Source organism: Citrus sinensis, chromosome 4 (assembly GCF_022201045.2).
Source record: "Citrus sinensis cultivar Valencia sweet orange chromosome 4, DVS_A1.0, whole genome shotgun sequence".
Lineage (NCBI taxonomy): Eukaryota > Viridiplantae > Streptophyta > Magnoliopsida > Sapindales > Rutaceae > Citrus > Citrus sinensis.
In genome coordinates, this window is record NC_068559.1 from 28,279,934 (window position 1) to 28,297,415 (window position 17,482).

The 17,482-nt window shown below is 36.2% G+C and overlaps 4 protein-coding genes across 10 annotated transcripts; 2 read left to right on the forward strand and 2 right to left on the reverse strand.

The window, feature by feature from the left end:
* The first annotated feature begins 259 nt into the window (after positions 1-259).
* On the forward strand, positions 260-4,701 carry LOC102623853 (uncharacterized). 2 transcript variants are annotated; one of them, XM_006483025.4, is made up of 11 exons: positions 260-627; positions 1,246-1,396; positions 1,529-1,860; positions 1,934-2,017; positions 2,111-2,380; positions 2,556-2,691; positions 2,820-2,982; positions 3,321-3,446; positions 3,773-3,967; positions 4,080-4,202; positions 4,428-4,701. In XM_006483025.4, the coding sequence occupies exons 3-11, from the start codon at positions 1,581-1,583 to the stop codon at positions 4,533-4,535; spliced, it is 1,485 nt and encodes a 494-aa protein (XP_006483088.1). In that variant the 5' UTR covers positions 260-627; positions 1,246-1,396; positions 1,529-1,580; the 3' UTR covers positions 4,536-4,701. The 2 variants fall into 2 exon arrangements, with proteins under 2 accessions (XP_006483088.1, XP_015387251.1); XM_015531765.3 differs by lacking the exon at positions 260-627 and having other exon boundaries at positions 848-1,396.
* Positions 4,702-5,306: 605 nt separating this feature from the next.
* On the reverse strand, positions 5,307-9,088 carry LOC102623354 (probable WRKY transcription factor 4). The gene is made up of 4 exons (XM_052439552.1): positions 8,260-9,088; positions 6,732-7,429; positions 6,480-6,638; positions 5,307-5,896 (listed from the first exon to the last, which is right to left on the reverse strand). Exons 1-4 carry the CDS (start codon positions 8,722-8,724, stop codon positions 5,641-5,643), a joined length of 1,578 nt encoding a protein of 525 aa, XP_052295512.1. The 5' UTR covers positions 8,725-9,088; the 3' UTR covers positions 5,307-5,640.
* Positions 9,089-11,653: 2,565 nt separating this feature from the next.
* Positions 11,654-14,678, forward strand: LOC102621982 (isopentenyl phosphate kinase). 6 transcript variants are annotated; one of them, XM_006483017.4, is made up of 12 exons: positions 11,657-11,921; positions 12,160-12,381; positions 12,475-12,572; positions 12,695-12,737; positions 12,981-13,042; positions 13,165-13,221; positions 13,297-13,332; positions 13,412-13,489; positions 13,803-13,893; positions 13,975-14,037; positions 14,169-14,272; positions 14,364-14,678. In XM_006483017.4, exons 1-12 carry the CDS (start codon positions 11,849-11,851, stop codon positions 14,469-14,471), a joined length of 1,035 nt encoding a protein of 344 aa, XP_006483080.1. In that variant the 5' UTR covers positions 11,657-11,848; the 3' UTR covers positions 14,472-14,678. The 6 variants fall into 6 exon arrangements, with proteins under 6 accessions (XP_024956876.1, XP_006483083.1, XP_024956878.1 ...); XM_006483018.4 differs by having other exon boundaries at positions 11,659-11,921; positions 13,803-13,869; XM_025101108.2 differs by lacking the exon at positions 14,364-14,678 and having other exon boundaries at positions 11,654-11,921; positions 14,113-14,259.
* Positions 14,679-14,987: 309 nt separating this feature from the next.
* LOC102622877 (eukaryotic translation initiation factor 5A-2) lies at positions 14,988-17,067 on the reverse strand. The gene is made up of 5 exons (XM_006483021.3): positions 16,837-17,067; positions 16,182-16,304; positions 16,017-16,073; positions 15,849-15,923; positions 14,988-15,383 (listed from the first exon to the last, which is right to left on the reverse strand). Exons 1-5 carry the CDS (start codon positions 16,957-16,959, stop codon positions 15,282-15,284), a joined length of 480 nt encoding a protein of 159 aa, XP_006483084.1. The 5' UTR covers positions 16,960-17,067; the 3' UTR covers positions 14,988-15,281.
* Between the last annotated feature and the right edge of the window lie 415 nt (positions 17,068-17,482).

Genomic DNA, 17,482 nt, shown 5'->3' on the forward strand with positions numbered 1-17,482 from the left:
TTTGTATTTCTAGTAATATGTTTCACGCTGATGGTTAAAATATGCCATCGCTACGAGGGTGGGTAATCTGTCACTGAACAAGTACAGGGACCTATTTAATACAAAAGAGAAATATTATGTCAATATCAAAGATAACAGAAGAGTTTGTGGACGTATATGTTATAACGCCATAAAATAAAATAACTATCCGAAAGCAGAAATTCATAAATGAAGCCACGTGGGATCGAAGACAAAAGCGAAGTGAACGGAGACTCTGTCACAATAGAAAGTGATTTGCCCGCGAAATCTCGGGCGATAAAATATCAAAAACAGGAACACAAAGAATTTGAAAAGAAAAGGCAAAAAAGAACCAAAAACAAATTGAAAAAAAAAAAAAAAAACTCAGGGGAGAGATTTAAAAGGAGAAGGTGGCCAAATGGTAGGATCGTAAAAACGGTCTCTTCGTTGTGTTTTGGTGTTTCCTGAAAATCTCTCTTTCTTCTCCTCTTGTCGACGAGTCTTCATCATATTATTTTTTGATCCAAAAAGCCAAAAAAGGAGGCACAGCAAGAGAGAGCGATAAGAGGAATCAGAGTTCCTGAACAGGAACAACGATTCCTCAAAACACTCGTCTTCTTCGTTTCTCAGGTTGGTTTCTCTTTTCATTGCCCTTTCATTCATTGCAATGCCAATGCATGCTCTTGCATGCAAAAAGTAAAACTTTCTATCAAATTATTTATTCCTTGTTTTGTGGGGGGAGCAATTATGGGATTCCAAATAAGATGTTAGTTTAGTCGATAATTTTATTATTTTGGTTCCCACATGTGCTGGCGCCTACTGTTTTTTATTTTTTTTATTTTTATTTTTTTAAATTTGTATTGCATCTTTTTCGTATTGCAACTACTTTCTTTGTGCTCTTGATTGAGACTTTTTAATTTCTGCTCATTTCCTAATTAATGTTCATTTTCTTCTCCCGTAATAGTTACTACCTTATTTGATAGGGACGTGACGCCATTCTTTTCTTTCTGATTGGTCATGAGATATTTCGTGATACGGGTGTTCTCTCGGTTTAAGCTCTTAGCCAATTATGAATAGTGGATCTTTTCTTTTGATGAAAATCTCCCCATTTTCTTGTTCTTTTAGGAGGGTTCTTTTGCTTTTCTTCGTTAGAATTAGGCTTTAACTTAATGGTCCTGTTGCTCGAGATACATGTTTCTGTCATTAAAAAATTTTGATGTTGTTTATTTTGTTTATTTTTAATTTCAGGATTTCTTCAGGGTGGAGTTTGATTAAATGTGCAGACTGATGATATTTCAACACAACAACTCGTCTTAGAGCTAGAAATTTCTTTCCTTTTTTCGGCTAAGACGGGAGGCGAAAGCCAGTTGCTAGCTCTGTTATGCATTTGATTTAGAAGGTAATGTACTTGATGCGAAAATGAATTTCAATTACAGATCTTTAGATTGTACATATTCAAAACTTAACATTGTACATATGTCTCATTTTTTTTATGTATTTTTCTTTCTTCTTGGGACCAATGGCATGGCAGGTTCGTCATCTCTCCGGAGTTATTTTTGCCTTTGTCAGAGATTGTTGCCACTATGGGTGGATGTATTTCAGTACATAGTGGAAAGAGTAGAGTACATAGGAAGTACTTTCGCAAATATGGAAAACGCCGAGGAAAAATTTCTGCTTTGATTCATAATGTACCTAGGAAACGGCTTAATGATGGTGGTATAGGAGATTTTGCAGTTAGTCATGAGTTTGTGCATCTCGACTTTGAGAAGGGTGCAGCTACAACTTGCAAGAGATCCGAGGTCACTAATAAGAATTTTCACGTCACCCAGATGCAATGGAACCACAGTCAAATTGATTCAAATGGTATGTAAATCACCTGAGAATTTAATAACGCGCATAATTGTTATACTGATTGAGGAAATTGAATAATGTGCAGGAATATGCCAAGAAGAAGCATGGTATGATTCAGTTAGTATTATAGACTCTGACTCAGATGATGACTACAGTAGTGTTCATGGAGGTAATGCAAATACATCACATGAAAGTAAAGTGAATTTTTGGTTGTAATTTTTTGACGGATAATTAGAGTGAAATATTATTTTCTCCATGTCAGATACATTTCCTTCAGTAGGTACCCCAATTGGCCATATTTCAAATGGTCAACTTCTTCAATATGAAACGGCATCACGCTTTGTAGATACAGGGTCTAAGTATGAGGAGTTTTATGAAAGTTACCTTAAAATAGACGGAGGTAAAACGGACAGGGAATGCAAAGGTACAAATGATTCTGGAGAGAAAAATCATGAAAATAGAAAGAAATCAACGGTTATCATGCTTTCTGTGAAGAGGAAATCGTATGATGGAGAAGCAGCAACTGGATTTTGTATGTAGACACTGTGCTTGATTGAAATCATTTAATACAAAGTCAGTTTACATCTCAAATTTCATTAATGATCTTGTGCTTATCTTTAATTATGGGATCTGGGATCGCAATTCATCTATAAGATGGTATATTTTGGGAACCTTTCTTCTTACTGATAGTACCAGTATATGAACAGGTCAAGCTGAGAGATATTTATACCGTCCCAGAGCGGGATTTCTGGTTCCACGTGCAACAGGAGAGAAATCAAATCCAGGATGCTGGTCTGAGCTTTTGCCTTCAGTTTTCAGACTTCGTGGTGAGAATTATTTCAGGTATGCCCTATACTTGATCTTTTTCCCACATAGCATATTGTGAATATATTTTTCGCTTATAGGGTGATGTCTTTAGTTCTCTTTTCTTTTTTAGCAACGGTTTTCAGACTGAAAATTAATTTTTGCAGAGACAAGCAGAAGACTCCTGCTCCAAACTACAGTCCATATGTACCAATTGGTGTTGATTTATTTGCCTGCTCAAGGAAGATAAATCACATTGCTCAGCACCTTGAACTTCCCCAAGTGAAAACTAATGAGAAAGTACCATCACTCCTAATTGTTAACATACAGGTATGCACTCTTACTGTCCATTTGATTTTGATATCTTGGTGTGGTCGCGTCTCAGACAACTAAAATGGGATTTTTTTCCCATGTTGTCATTTACCATAAATCCAAGCAAATCGTGCATTAACTATACAGTAGGATAAATGACATGGCTAATTTAGATTGTGATTTATCCATTTTGGTGAATAGAAATGCGTTCATTTCCTTGGCAACCATCCAGTTTATGACACTATCAAAGTGAAAAAGGGGTCTGATTAATCCGTGGTCTTTACGATTATATAATGGTTACTAGACTGCACAGTGATGGCTGATTATGATATGATTTTGGGTATTTCTTCTGCCAGCTGCCTACATATCCCGCGTGTATGTTTGGCGAATCTGATGGGGAGGGCATGAGTCTCGTTCTATATTTCAGAGTATCAGAGACTTTTGAGAAAGAGATATCTGTTCATTTTCAGGACAGCATCAAGGTATTTTTCGAACAATACCTTCATACAAATTTAGTTAAACAAACAGACTCAACATATTTTCATTTCCTCTTAATGGGAATCAGCTACTCATTTTAGAGAAAAATATTTTGAATTGAAGGTTCAACACACATTTATCTGACTTGGTTCTGGATGTTTTAAAGTGAAAATGTTTAGCATGACAACTTCAAACTCTTGCTTTGAAACCACATAATATTGCCCATTTCTTTCTAGTGTGGGAGGAAAACTGGATTTACTTGGCACTGCTCATAGATTTTCTTTCCACCCTTAGTATTTTAGTTGATTATCAAAGTGGGTTTCTGCTGCAGAGATTTGTTGACGATGAGATGGAAAAGGTCAAAGGGTTTGCAAGGGAATCCACAGTTCCCTTCAGAGAAAGATTGAAGATTATGGCTGGGGTGGTTAACCCAGAGGACCTTCATTTGAGTTCTACCGAAAGGAAGCTTATGCAAGCTTATAATGATAAGCCGGTGCTTTCACGCCCTCAGCACGATTTCTTTAAGGTAAGGAAAGAGTTCTCTCTCAAGCTCTCACTAAACATTTCATTAAGAAAAACAAAGTGTGGCTCAAATTGGTCTTTTGAACAGAGTAAACATGACACTTCTTCTTAACCAGGGACCCAACTACTTTGAGATTGACTTGGACATCCACCGATTCAGCTACATATCAAGAAAAGGATTTGAATCATTTCGGAATCGTTTGAAAGAGGGGATAATCGATCTTGGTTTAACTATTCAGGTACCTATACTTTTCTGCCAAACTTTGAAAAGAGAACTACAATGTCATCTCTAGGAACCTAATTTAAAACAGTTAAAATGCAGCAATAGATGAATGGTCATTGCAAACTTATCAGTTTTAGCTAGACGAAGCTACTCTCAAGTGTTGTCTCTTACTTTGATTGTAGGATTGAGCTGCTTCACGGGTGCTGAATAACTTCTAACTTTCCTTTGATAATGTTTACAGGCTCAGAAGCCTGAGGAATTGCCGGAGCAAGTCTTGTGCTGTGTACGCTTGAATAAGATTGGCTTTGAAAATCATGGCCAAATACCAACCATTGTTCCACAATCATGATTAATTCCAAGAGGCAGCTGAAGGTAATGTCATTCAGAGCCCAAAAAAATTCGGGCAAAGCCGAATGAAGAAGGATCAACAGTTGTATTTTGTAAAAGTTGGGCCACCAAGTTCATGACCTCCATGTGATTGACAAATGAAAAATAGAAAAGAAGATTTTTCTCCAGCTTTTTTAGTCCAAAAGTTAATTAATCTGAAATCTTGATTCCGAATTAGTAAATCAACTCCTCTCACAGGGTTAACAAACCTTTATGCAATGCAACAAATGGATTTATACGTTCAGCTTTTCTGTGTTGAAGGCTAAATGTTAAACAAATAATTCCAGTCCCCTCTCTTAAATCCTTTTAACCATCTAATATATTAAATTTAGAAAAATTTGCGTGCCATCCGAAGAAGATAATTTCTTTTCAGTGGAAGTACACATTTTCCCACAAAGCCTTTTAACTTTTACGCATCTGTTCCCTCTTTTGATGGAGAAAGTACCACTATTTTAGTGTAGTTTACCTCTAAAAATGTTACAATTATTTATTTGTGTAGTTTAAAAATCAATAAACCTTAAAATTGCAAATGTCCATTTATCCTTGAGCTTTTTCAAGTAACAAAGTGAATGTTCACTTACCACTTTTGTTACTCTCTTGTTATTGATCCATTAATGGACTTGCAGAGATTTCCCCAAGAGCTACCAGAACACGGAATAAGAAAAGCACAGAAAAAGAACTTGAAAAGCAAAGCAATAATTGGGTGAATAAAAGAGATTCTGTCAATCAAACATGAAGTCCAAAGGCAACATTTTTAAATTAAAAAATAAAAAATTACAGAAATACAGTATACATGTACAAAAGAATGCACAGAACCAAATTTCAATACAATATAAGAACTAAACTAGTCTACACACTATAGTTTGCTTTCAGACATCTTTCCCTTCTTTCTTGACTTTCCATTTTTTTTTCCTGTATATTATTTGGCAGATGGATGGTCGAGATCAAAATAACAGCCACAGGTGAGAAACAGATTTATGAAAAGATGGCTTACGGCTTTTCCCAAATGACAGATTTCATTGTCTACTCGTACTCTGGCCTCTTATCATGATTTCAACTCAGAGAACTTACGTCAAATGCTCTTCTTTTAGCCGTAAACGAGCTATGGGCTGTTGATTATTGTTCCCTAAGTTTGTCCCAGTATTGTGTGGTTTTATCTGTGATGCATTACTGTTGGCTGTGTTGTGGCTACTATTCTTACCAGCCGGTACATCATGATTATGTTTGCCTTCGTATGTTGTTATGACAGCTTTAGGGTCCGTAGATGCTCTCTCAACGTGCTTACGGACATTGCAACCAGTGGTTGTGCATTTATAATAGCTCCTGTAAATCAAAAAAAGAAAAGAAAAATGCATCAAGAGTAATTGATAAATACTATGAGTAAAGACCCCAATTTCCTTAGAAAGGAATCAGGCGTAACACTACGTGAAAAAACACATTTTGCACACGGTTACAGAGTTCAGCAATCCTAGAAAAACAATCATTGTGGGATTACTACAAGAAATACTGACAACCTTCACAATCAGGTATGTTAAAGCCAACATCCATTGAAAAGTTTAGGCCTTTTTCCTTTTGGTGAACAGGAATTGTAGATGCTTTTTATTGCTCAAATAGACGTACTAACTACTCATTTTCGCTTTTGTATGTATTTCCATCATCAAAACAACAGATAATGATAAAAAAAGCATGGCTTAAAAGGTTCAGAGTATAGTTGAATAGCTTGGTCCAAATCTTGCAATGGGATTATAATTTGATCAGTGTAAAATCAGTTACATCTAAACAACAGAAGAATTCTGAACCGGTAAATGATGGCTTTGGCTGGAGTAATTCTCAATAACTATCGCTTCATTAAACCATCACAATAATGTTAAACTACTAGCATACAACTAGGGAAAAGATATATGACCTTGGATAAGGATTGCCTTTTACAACTTTCTGGCCATACTTGCGCCATCTGTAGCCGTCATCCAAAAGATCAACTTCACTAGTTGTCTGAACAATAATTCTAGGCTCTGTAACAGTCCTATGTGAGGCCGTTGGCTCTGAAACTCTGATTTCTGTACTTCTGCACAAGCAATAGGTTTTATTAGAAAAATGACAGAGACAAATAAACAAAGAGCCCTCTATGAGCAGATATATTTCCTTTCTAAAACATTACCGTCTTTTTGCATCAGGCTCATCTTCATCTTTCTCAAATACAGCAGTTTCAGCATCACCCACTTCTTCGCTGTCACTTGTACCAGATATATTTTCCGGTGTAACCTGGCTAGATTCTTGATCCTTTTTAGACATGGAATAACCAGCCCCTTCTTTCAATTGGGGAGCTAATTCAGAACTCCCCTGGTTATTTAAATTCCCATTTAAACTTCCAGCATCCTTGGCACGTTTATTTGATTGAGGTGGCGGATGGTTATGCTGCCCCTTGTAGATAATTTCAGTTACTTGACCATCTAAAGATCGTTCAACCTTCTTCTTGACAGGACAATTAGGATGTGTGCATTTGTAATAACTTCGAGGAAATTCACTGCCCTTCACATGCTTCTGCCCATATTTTCGCCAGTTGTAGGGATCATCAGCAGGCTTATCAGAAACATAAGAAGAAGATTGGGGTCTCTGATCAGAGTGAGAGAAATCTGAGGATTCCTTCATTTGTACACTAGAGTCCGGCATTAGGGGTGTCATCTGTTGGTTTGTGGTTGTATTGGCAGTCAAAGATGAAACTTGCGTCATAGATGTGGTGGGTGCTGATGATAAAGAAGATGGATATTCAGCAGGGATTTGTGTATGAGATTGGGCTTGTGCAGCTTGGGCAGTGACCTGTGCTAGGGCTTGCTGGTGCGTCATTCCAAATGCTCCCTAGGTTGCATCCAATGAATCAAGAAAATTAGTAATAGATACATGTAAAATTTGGATACGCATGTAACATAATGCTGATGAGGCATGACATACAAAACAGTATAGGCAATACAAGTTACCACTCACTCATTCAATCTTCAGTCCTCAAATTATGACTGGAATCTAATGCTCTTTCATTCATGGTTGCTAATAAAGTTGTGACTAGATTGAATAATTTCTCATATATTTGGTTTAAAGCTGCATAAAGATGTTTATATCTTGGATATGGGAGATAAAAAGTGTTCACGGTTCACATGAAGACAACCAGCTCTCCAACACCAATAATACCAACAGCTTTTCTTTTGTTAGTGGGTTGCATTAACCATATGCTTCGTCTAAAAAGAGATGAAAGTAAAATTAGGAAAGAAAAATGTTCCATTACCATCAAAATTTGACCTGTATAGCCTAGTGTACAGTCCATTTGGATATTTAGAATACCAAAACAAGATAAGTTTATCTCAGCAATGCAATCACATTACAACATTGCTCAAAATGTTCTTCCTTTACATTAATTAAGTCAAGAGTTTTTATCCCAATTACAGGAAAAATTTATCAATCAAATAGTAAATGCTTCAGCAGGCTCTAATTCAAAATTCTAACTGATCGCTAACAAATCAAGGCAACGAAGAAAATCTTCCCCCCCCCCCCCAAAAAAAAAGAGTCAAAATTCAAACCCGAGAATTATTAGAAATCAAATGCGAAACCCGATAAAAATGAAAGCTTCGTAAACATGCTAAAATCTAATGAATAAATGAACAATCTTTAAGTGAGACGGAGTTAAATTGAATTACCTGTGCAGGCGAAAACAAACCGAAATTCGGCGATTCAAGCAGAGTTGCGGGGCTCAACCCGGGCGGCACGGCAAAAATCGGCGGCGGTTGCGCAATCACCAGACCAGCCGGTCTATTCTGCTTGAACCGGAAGTCCGCGTCACCAGCTTCGGCATCGCCCGAACCCCTCTCCGCCTGTTCCGAAAAATTCGGTCTCAAGTGGCCGGCGGCGGGAGAGGACATGGCGCCGGCGAGTAGCTGAGAGAAGGACTTGCAGTCGTCGGAGTCGGCGAAGAAGTTGGAAACTAAAGTCATGGGGCCGGGGCTGAATCCGAAGCCGAACCCGGAACCCGGCCCGTTGTTGTTAAATAAAGACTCGGTAAATGAGGCACGTGGCGGGAGAGTGATTGTCGGTCGTGAAGGAGTGGTCGATGGTTTTAACGACGCTGATGAGGCCGTTGACGCCCGGTCTTCATTTCCAGCCATTAGATTTCAAATAAACAAACCGAAACTACAAAAGAAGCAACAAGTAACTGAGCAAGTAATAGGTCTCGTCTCTTCTCCTCTCTATAGTTATGTCTACGCGTTGTCGTTTAGTGTTGTGAGTTTTACGTCGCTTGGTTCAGCACTTGAGCGGATCTGAAGTTCAGTGAAAAAAAAGTCCACGGCCCCCCCACCACAACATCACACAACGAAAAGCCATCGGCTCTCCTCCTGGAGATTTTTTTCTTTACTTCTCTTCTTTCCTTCTTCACTTTTTGTCTCTTTTTTTTTTTTTTTCTTTTTTTGTCTGTTTCTCAGCTTGCTCAGGCGAAGCAATCTGATTGGGGGGCCGCTTCCGTCTTCAACGCGATTTGACTTTCCTGCCCTTTAGATGACGGCAGCAGTTAGCAGCCTCTTTTTTTTCATTCACTCTCTTCTATCGAACATTTTTTTATTAGCTGTGCTGGCGCCAGTAGATACGTGACATCTGCTCTTGTTACAACTTTTGTTTTGTATTATTTATATGTGGTTTCTCTACGTGGCAGTAAATGCTTGGATGAGTTCGGCCCGGCCCCGCTAAATAATTTTTTTTTTAAAAAAAAATCAGTGATTATGGGCTGCTTGTTGTGAGTTGTCTTTTATTTATTTATTATTATTATTCCTTTAGACGCAAAATAAAAAAACAAGTCAAGATTATCTCCATCATGTTCATGTGATGAAGTATTATTAGTAGTATTGTTCCAATATAGCAAATTAGGAAATTGCCTAATTATTACTGTCATACATGTAAGTTTAACAAGATGAAGTGTGGGCCACTCAAAATGGCTAGCAGCCAGTAGCCAGACAGAGTTACGTGGATATTTAATAATAAATATCAGTAATTTAATTTATAATATTTATTTTTCTTAATCTCAAAAAAAAAAAAAAGGTTGCATAAAATATGTAAACAAAACACTTGCGGGGGAAAAAAAATCCAAAGAAATTGAGGGAAAAATGTAAACAAGGGGTTAAGATGGAGACGTGCAGTGGACGCACACGTGTTTCTTCAACGGGAGAGTTGGGGAAGTTGAGGGAAAAACTTATGGTATGAGACATGCCAACAAAAACTCCAAACTTTGTCACGTCTTTGCAATATAAATTTGACTTTTAATTGTCTAAAAGTCGTTGCTTTCCTGGGGGCCACCACGCCTACCTTGCGTTTGGATAGAGTGTTTCCCTTAAACCCGAAATTAGAATTCGTTTGTTTCTTTCTACCCCTAAAATACAAAATTCCCAACCCCCCCCCATATACATCATCTATTTGTCCGTACTTTAATTTCCTTTCTTTCAAGAAAAAGAGAAAAGAAAGAAAAAGAAATCGTGCCACAACTGCCACCAGATGAATGACTGAGAAAGTTTGTCCGACGTAAACCTTGATCTTTTGGATCGTGCTTCACTTAAAACGTAGTATTTATTTATTTTTTTGTATTAGATTGAAAATTCTGAAAAATGAGAATTTTGATATAATAAGTATGGAGTAGAATTAAGAGTAGATTATAATAATGAAAATGTGAAATAAGAATAAAAATAAGGATAATTAATTATTAATATAAAATAAATATAATAATGTTACATTCAATTATGGAAAAAATGGGGTTTGCCTAGAAATTTTCAACGGGAGCAGGCAGGAATGAATACTCAACGAAAAGGGGTAGGCCTGCTCCCTTCCCTTGTCAATAAAGACGGGTTAAAAGTACCAGTCAGTCATAAAACAAAATGTGGATCCATGCATGCTGTTTCTTTCTTGTTTATGATTAGCGGGAGGGAAGCATAGATATGATTGGTCTGTTACTCTTATTAGTAGCTGGGAACAGCAGCAGGTGTTCGTCTACTATTATTGTTATGTTTAATGTTGTATACTTAGTTGCTATTGTTGCCTAACTGCAATGTCTCTGTGTCTGCGCACTGCACGCCATTCACATCACGTTTTCTTCAAATGTGTCTCGATCCACTAAACTAATAATAAAAACGTCACCTTTTCCTTCAAATTAAAAATTTCAATCCATTCAAGAACCCTAGCATAGCTACCTATAGCTAGCTCCTGGCTGCTCTGCCCACCTTGAGCAAGGGACAAGCTTTTAAATTATTATTTTTTAAGTGTTAATTATTTAAGAGAGTGTTGGAATTAAAAAATTCAGTATTAAAAAATTAAAATTTAAAATTTTTATTTATTTTATTTTTTTATTTTAAAATATTTATTTTTTTTCAATCCATTGTTAATTACAATAATTTAATTATTATTAATTCATTTTAAGTTTATAATAATTTTAAAAAATTAAAAAAATAAGTAAAAATCTAAGTCTGGTCAGGCCTGCATTGGGCCAGCTCAGATTCAGCCCTTGCACTTCTATTATAATGGGCTCGGGCCGGGCTTAAGTTACCAACCCTATTTTTATTGGTCAACAACAGTTCGCGAAACAAATGTTTTTTGATTGATTCAATTATAAATGGAACCGAAATGGGAGAGTGCCCAAATTCAAGTTGGTCCGATAAGTCTAGATTATTGGGCTCGAAGCCCAATAAGATTACACGGAAAATGTGGGCTTACTCATTTGGGCCCAACCATTTGTCTTGCTTTAAGTCATCACCGCAACTCGGCCGAGGTCCCCCAACAAAAAATATGTTCTGGACAATTGTAATTAAAAAATTATAATATTAAAATATTTATTAAACACTAATAATCGTAACTTAAAAATTATATTAATATAATTATTTATTTATATAATAAAAAATTTATTATATTTTTAATAATTTTATTAAAATTATTATTTTAAATTTATATTTTATAATTATAATTTTTTTTCTCCAATAATTATAATTTAAAAGTTACAATACTATAATCTCAAACGCGTCCAGAGTTAATTTAAAATAGAGGAAAGGAAATGATATTTAAACAATACACCGCTTAATGAATTAATTATAGCTTGTGAATAATAAGAAGATTCTCCAGTGGTAAGTAACACGACGATGCCCTAGTTTAATTTTTTTAATTTCATTTCGATAATGGGCGAGTGAAGAGTCACTAGAGCAGAAGCAGAAGCCAAAGGTGAGCTGGGAGGAAGAAACTAACCACACAGAGCACAACTAGATGGAGTTGAACGGTAACCAGACAGCAACCGATGTCAATCAGACCAAACCAATACGTTGTATCGTGAAACTGGGTCCGTCTCTTTGTCATCAAATTTATTTATTCAGATCATTAATCAAATTGCTTCATGGAGTTTTTTGATTGAATTAGCACTTGAAAGTTGTTAAATTTCCTATATTTATGACATTTAACAGTTTAGTCTTGGCTATCTTTTCGTGTTCAGGCTCTAAAATGTTTATTGGTTTATTAATCTCAACTCTCAAATAAATAATGCATGACTAATACTTTGCAAATGGGTTCATGAAATATAGGAGGGGCGGCAATCACTTGCAAAAATGAATTAGAGAAAATTAATGAAGAAAATCTTGAGATAGTTTCTACACAGCTGAGGCAAGCATTGCTTAGTTCTGATAAGGTTGTTGGGATGGATTGGAGCAAGAGACCTGGAATTTCCGATATTGCTTGTAATGTAGCTGGTTTTCGAGATAAGCTAAGAGTGGACTCTACCAACTTTATTGTTGTTCATGGAGGAGGTCTGTTCAATGAGCTCATTTATTGAATTTGAATTTGTCAAAATGGTATTTAAATTCTTTTCAAGTGTTCTAAAGATGTGTGGTTGGTCTTAGGTTCTTTTGGGCACTTTCAGGCTAGCAATTCTGGGGTTCACAAAGGAGGATTGCAACAGCCTCTTGTCAAGGCTGGCTTTGTTGCAACACGCATTTCCGTATGTTCATTCACTGAGCTTATGATTTTTCCTTTTCCTTTTTTGAGCTTTGTGAAACAGTGATCTCGTCTTTTTTGTTCCCATATTGATATTTTATTCTGTTATTGTTTATTCTATTTCAGGTTACAACTCTCAACCTTGAGATTGTTAGAGCACTTGCCCGAGGTAGTGTATGATTCTGTGACTTGTCATATTCTGCATTAATAGATGCCAAAACTTTCACAACCTGGAAATAAATTTATGTGAATCTATGTAAATTTTGTATCTTCTTTTCTGTTTGTTTGTTTCATTTCCTTCCAATTTTTTGTATGTAAAATACCTATATAGCCGGCCCAATGTTTCTTCTTCACTCAATATCCGTGGAAGTGAAACACACCACTTTAAAATTATTTTTTGCTTTTTTTGCAGAGGGTATTCCTTCTGTTGGGATGTCTCCATTTTCTTGTGGGTGGTCAACCTCTGGGGGAAATGTTAGAAACATTCAGAATGACTCTATTTTGTTAGATTTTTTAGCACCAATTAATTCTCTATTAAAATTCCTTTTTCCCGGAGTAATTTTTCTTCCTAAGCTTGAACTCTTGTATTTCCACAGTTACCAGTGGCTGATTTGTCTGTAGTGGCCAAGACAATTAAATCTGGTTTTGTTCCTGTAAGTTTCCAAAGCTAGAAATTCTAATATTTATATTGTAATCTGTATGATGCTGATTATGGTCTGCCTTTGTAGGTTCTACATGGTGATGCTGTGCTTGACGATGTACAGGTATGCTATCTCTGATAATTAGCAGTCACAATTCTTGTCTTTGTTTTGGAATTGACATTTTTTCACTTGTTTATGGCAGGGATGCACCATATTGAGTGGAGATGTAATTATGCGTCATCTAGCAGCATACATGAAGCCTGACTATGTTGTTTTTCTTGTATCCTCTGTCAATGACGAATTTCATTCAATGCATTTGTATCTTGGACGGAGCTTTATGGATTGCACCCAACAATGTTTTGAATTTGTCTATGCACCATCAGATCTAGATGACTCACATATAGTTAAACTCTTCAACCATTGTGTTTGTTTCTGTGTAATTAATAATAGTTGTCGTTTAAAAAGTACCGATCTGCCCATCTGATTGCTAGGCATAACCCCATAGTGATTTCTATTAAGTGAAAAATTTATGTTGCTGCATTCTTACATCAAACTTCATCTGATGAGTGTTGTCCGATTAATGGGGATTAAAGACTGATGTTTTGGGCGTATACAGCCATCCACCAACTGAACCTAATGCAGTTCTGTTGAGAGAGATTGGTGAGCACTCTCTGTTGGCCATAGGTATGTAGATGATACTCATTTTTTTTTATATTGAAATGACAATTTCTTTCTTTTCTTTTTCTGTTTTTAAATATTTGGCAGCCGTAGGGGAAGACGGGAGCTGGTCCATAACAAAACCAACACTTCAGCATATGAATAACCAAGGTTAGTGGATGAGCTTTTATGGTAAAAACATAATTATGACATTCCAAAAATTTAATAAGCTATCTAATCTCATAGCAGACTATCTATGACATCGTCATTCAAAGCTTGCTAAACTTTTACCTGCCAAACAGTTGAAATAACCGTGGCTGCCCACGATACAACTGGAGGAATGGTGACCAAGATATCAGAAGCTGCCATGATTGCAAAGCTTGGTATTGATGTATACATAGTGAAGGTAGTAACTTTCTGTCATGTTACTCTTTTACCCTTTTGCTTTCTATAGGCAATTCTCTTTCTGTAGTATTGAGATGTTTAGCTATCTACAGGCAGCCTCCAGCCACTCGGTGAAGGCTCTAAGTGGAGAATTGAGAGAAAAAATTCCTGATGATTGGCTTGGTACTGTTATCCACTTTTCGAGAGAGGAGGTCCAGTAGTTGATCTCATCATTGCTGTTGATTTTATCTTCAAGAGTTTCACATACAGAAACTCGAGAAACAGAGGCTCATGGCAAACTGGTGAGCTTAGGGACTGTTTGGAAACGACGTGATCCCTTTGTAATTTGTTGATGGCCCTTTTTATTTCACAGAATCAAATGATAAATATTTCGAATAACTTGTTGAGGTGACCAATTGTGACTCCAATTGCTATCTGCTCTTCGGATGTGTTGATTGATTTTTGACAAAAGTGCTTGTGCAAGGCTTTTTCAGTCATCTTGCAGTTTAGGTTTCACAGCATAGCCTATCCATATCCGATTAATTTTTTTTTCCCAAGACAAAGCTAAATCATATTGTCATTGTAACTTACTTTTTTTTACCGAAACAAAGCAAAATTCGAGCATGGATCAATTTGAAATCCATACCAAGCACTTTTGAAAATTAGTAATTCAGCAGAATACACGCTGTGAGACTATGCACGATATCTGCAGAACCGAAAAAGATTGAAATGCGAGGTGATACCACGAAGCTGTAAATTGCATGTTTGAAACAACCAAAAGGTGCTTCGAAGTGTATATACAGTCACGTTGGCGGATACAACTTCTGCACACCGAGAACAACCATGTTTCAACTTTCAAGCAATCAAACAGAATAAAAATATTGTCGATAGAAAACAATTAATAATATGGTAAGAGTCATTTTATATGAAATGATGACATTCATCTTGAAACCGGACACCAGTAAGCTACACTACTATCCACCTTCCCACAGCTTTCAGCAATCTGCATTCTCGATCAAGCAAAAAGTCTTTTACTTGGGGCCAATGTCCTTCAGGGCATTGATCTGCTCCTCTCCCATAGCACACTGAACTGAGACAACCAGATCTTTCCCACTCTCAAATCCATCCTTGATCTGTAAAAAAGAAAAATTAAAATTAAAGAAACAAAAAAAAAATCAAAATAAACATTATAATTACGTAGATTACTACTTTCAATAAGATAGCGGAAAGATGGAACTCTATAATTGCAATTGAAAAATCACATAAATATTTGGATATGAGCAAAAATTCATGCAAAAATTTACTTTATCATTATCCTGAAGAAAGGCATCACAAGCAGCAACTGCTCATATAAGTCTCAATTGTCAATAATCAAAACCTGACGATCCAAGCTTCTAAAACTTCAAATTCAACAATGGAAAAATTTGTAAGGTTGCCATTATGATCAAACAAGATTCAACTTTTAATATGACAGATTGGACTAGTAATAGAACACAGCATACCAATTTTTATCTCATACCTCCAAACCATAACAACACTAAAATTATAACACACTGCAACATGGGGTTCCTTGTAAAAATGGAAATCAGTCAACTAACCTGTGAAAGCAGATTTTCATCAGTTGGAAGTCTCAGGTCATCCTTGGTATTGCCATTCTCAGTCAGCAGGCTAACCTGCAATTTATTAGAGTACCAGAAATTAACTAATCGCATTTACAGCAAAAAAGACAAGTAAAATGAACATGACAAAACAAAGTAAGAACATACAAATCCATCCTCAGAGATATCAATCAGCTGGTAGTCAGTGCGAGTGACATGAGGAACCTATAAAGTGAAATAAAACACATTAACCTAACGCGAATTTTATTTATTTATTTAAAAGAAGTAAAAAATTATAAAGTTAAATGCACTCAAAGAAGCATAAATCAATACATCACAGTTGTGGGAAGAGGGAACAATATCCTCAAGCTTCTTGCCATTGAAGATGTCAATTCCTACAAAGTGACACTTAGCATGACCGTGCTTTCCAGTCTTGGAAGTTGAAACCTCAACAACCTGTAACAAAGTAGTTTAATTGCTGAATCGACGCCGTGGGATCGCTCATTTTATTTTATTTTTTATTTTTTGGTCAAAATAATAAACCAGAAAGTACTGTATCAAAAATTAGCTTAACGACACACACACACTAACACTAAAACTGATTTTTTCTCTACATATTTGCTAGGTCAATAGAAAATCTCCAAAAAATTTCCTACATCAACCGTTATCTTAATTTGCATAATTAATCCTTCAAAAAAATTTTGCATAAATTAAATATTCCTTTAACATATATCTCATATCTCAGTTCTATGTAATAATTAGACAATTAATTTCACAGGTGAAGTGATTTATCCATCATTGTTTCAACATTCAAAACTAATTCATGACATCACACGACAACACGTGACGGGTTAAAAAAATTTTCTACTAAGATATATATATATTTTTTGATAAATTTAGGGAAAGCTATGCGGTGAATGCAGATCTCAAACAAGCGCAGAAAACGAAAAAGGGATCCAAACGAAACTTCAGATCCGAGCAAGCTTACCTTGCAAGGACGACCTTTGATGACGATATAACCGTTTTTGCGAATCGTTCCGGCCTGCTGAGGAAATGTCTTGGAGGCGCCGGCGTCGGCCTTCGACTCAAAGTGGTGCTCTTCGTCCGACATATCGTCTGGTTCCTGCGATTCACAATTAGAGCTTCGACAACCAAATTTTGTTAGAATCGAACTATACCTTCAATCACCAGGAGAAAATTTTTGATGCAGAAGGGTTTCGGATATTTATAATGAGCTGGGTAAAGAGGGTGAAAGAGAATAAGACTTCAAATCTATCCAGGTTTCAGCCGTTGGATTTCCTTTTTTGTACGGTCCAGATTTCTGGAAGTCAATATCTTTAGTTGCGTTGTGTTGACGCTGAGAGTCAGGGAGTGGCACGTGGGCATCTTGATGATGCGTTCGTGCATGCACCTATCCATATTTAAGGGTTACTTCATAGTTCATATATTCTTGGCCTTAATTAAATATTTGGGATATTATTTAACAAAAAACAAAACTATATTCTTTTAAGTTTTAATATTTGTATTTCCACGATCAAGAATGGCGAGGGGTCCCGACTGCGAACCAATAAATGAGCTTCATTTCTTAGACATCCTGAAATTTTATTAATTTCAGGTTTTTTTTTTTAATTTTT

Bases quoted from the DNA above. Each gene is read 5' to 3' on its own strand.
- LOC102623853 (XM_006483025.4), top strand. From the start codon at position 1,581: ATGGGTGGATGTATTTCAGTACATAGTGGAAAGAGTAGAGTACATAGG. The intron at 1,861-1,933 runs GTATGTAAATCA...AATAATGTGCAG, and splicing joins CAGTCAAATTGATTCAAATG to GAATATGCCAAGAAGAAGCA. The intron at 4,203-4,427 runs GTACCTATACTT...TAATGTTTACAG, and splicing joins ATCTTGGTTTAACTATTCAG to GCTCAGAAGCCTGAGGAATT.
- LOC102623354 (XM_052439552.1), bottom strand. From the start codon at position 8,724: ATGGCTGGAAATGAAGACCGGGCGTCAACGGCCTCATCAGCGTCGTTA. The intron at 6,639-6,731 runs GTAATGTTTTAG...TTGCTTGTGCAG, and splicing joins GAGCCTGATGCAAAAAGACG to AAGTACAGAAATCAGAGTTT. The intron at 5,897-6,479 runs GTCATATATCTT...TTTGATTTACAG, and splicing joins AAAGGCAATCCTTATCCAAG to GAGCTATTATAAATGCACAA.
- LOC102621982 (XM_006483017.4), top strand. From the start codon at position 11,849: ATGGAGTTGAACGGTAACCAGACAGCAACCGATGTCAATCAGACCAAA. The intron at 13,333-13,411 runs GTATGCTATCTC...TGTTTATGGCAG, and splicing joins CTGTGCTTGACGATGTACAG to GGATGCACCATATTGAGTGG. The intron at 14,273-14,363 runs GTAGTAACTTTC...AGCTATCTACAG, and splicing joins TTGATGTATACATAGTGAAG to GCAGCCTCCAGCCACTCGGT.
- LOC102622877 (XM_006483021.3), bottom strand. From the start codon at position 16,959: ATGTCGGACGAAGAGCACCACTTTGAGTCGAAGGCCGACGCCGGCGCC. The intron at 16,305-16,836 runs GTAAGCTTGCTC...ACTTTGTTACAG, and splicing joins TCAAAGGTCGTCCTTGCAAG to GTTGTTGAGGTTTCAACTTC. The intron at 16,074-16,181 runs GTATTGATTTAT...TTCACTTTATAG, and splicing joins CCTCTTCCCACAACTGTGAT to GTTCCTCATGTCACTCGCAC.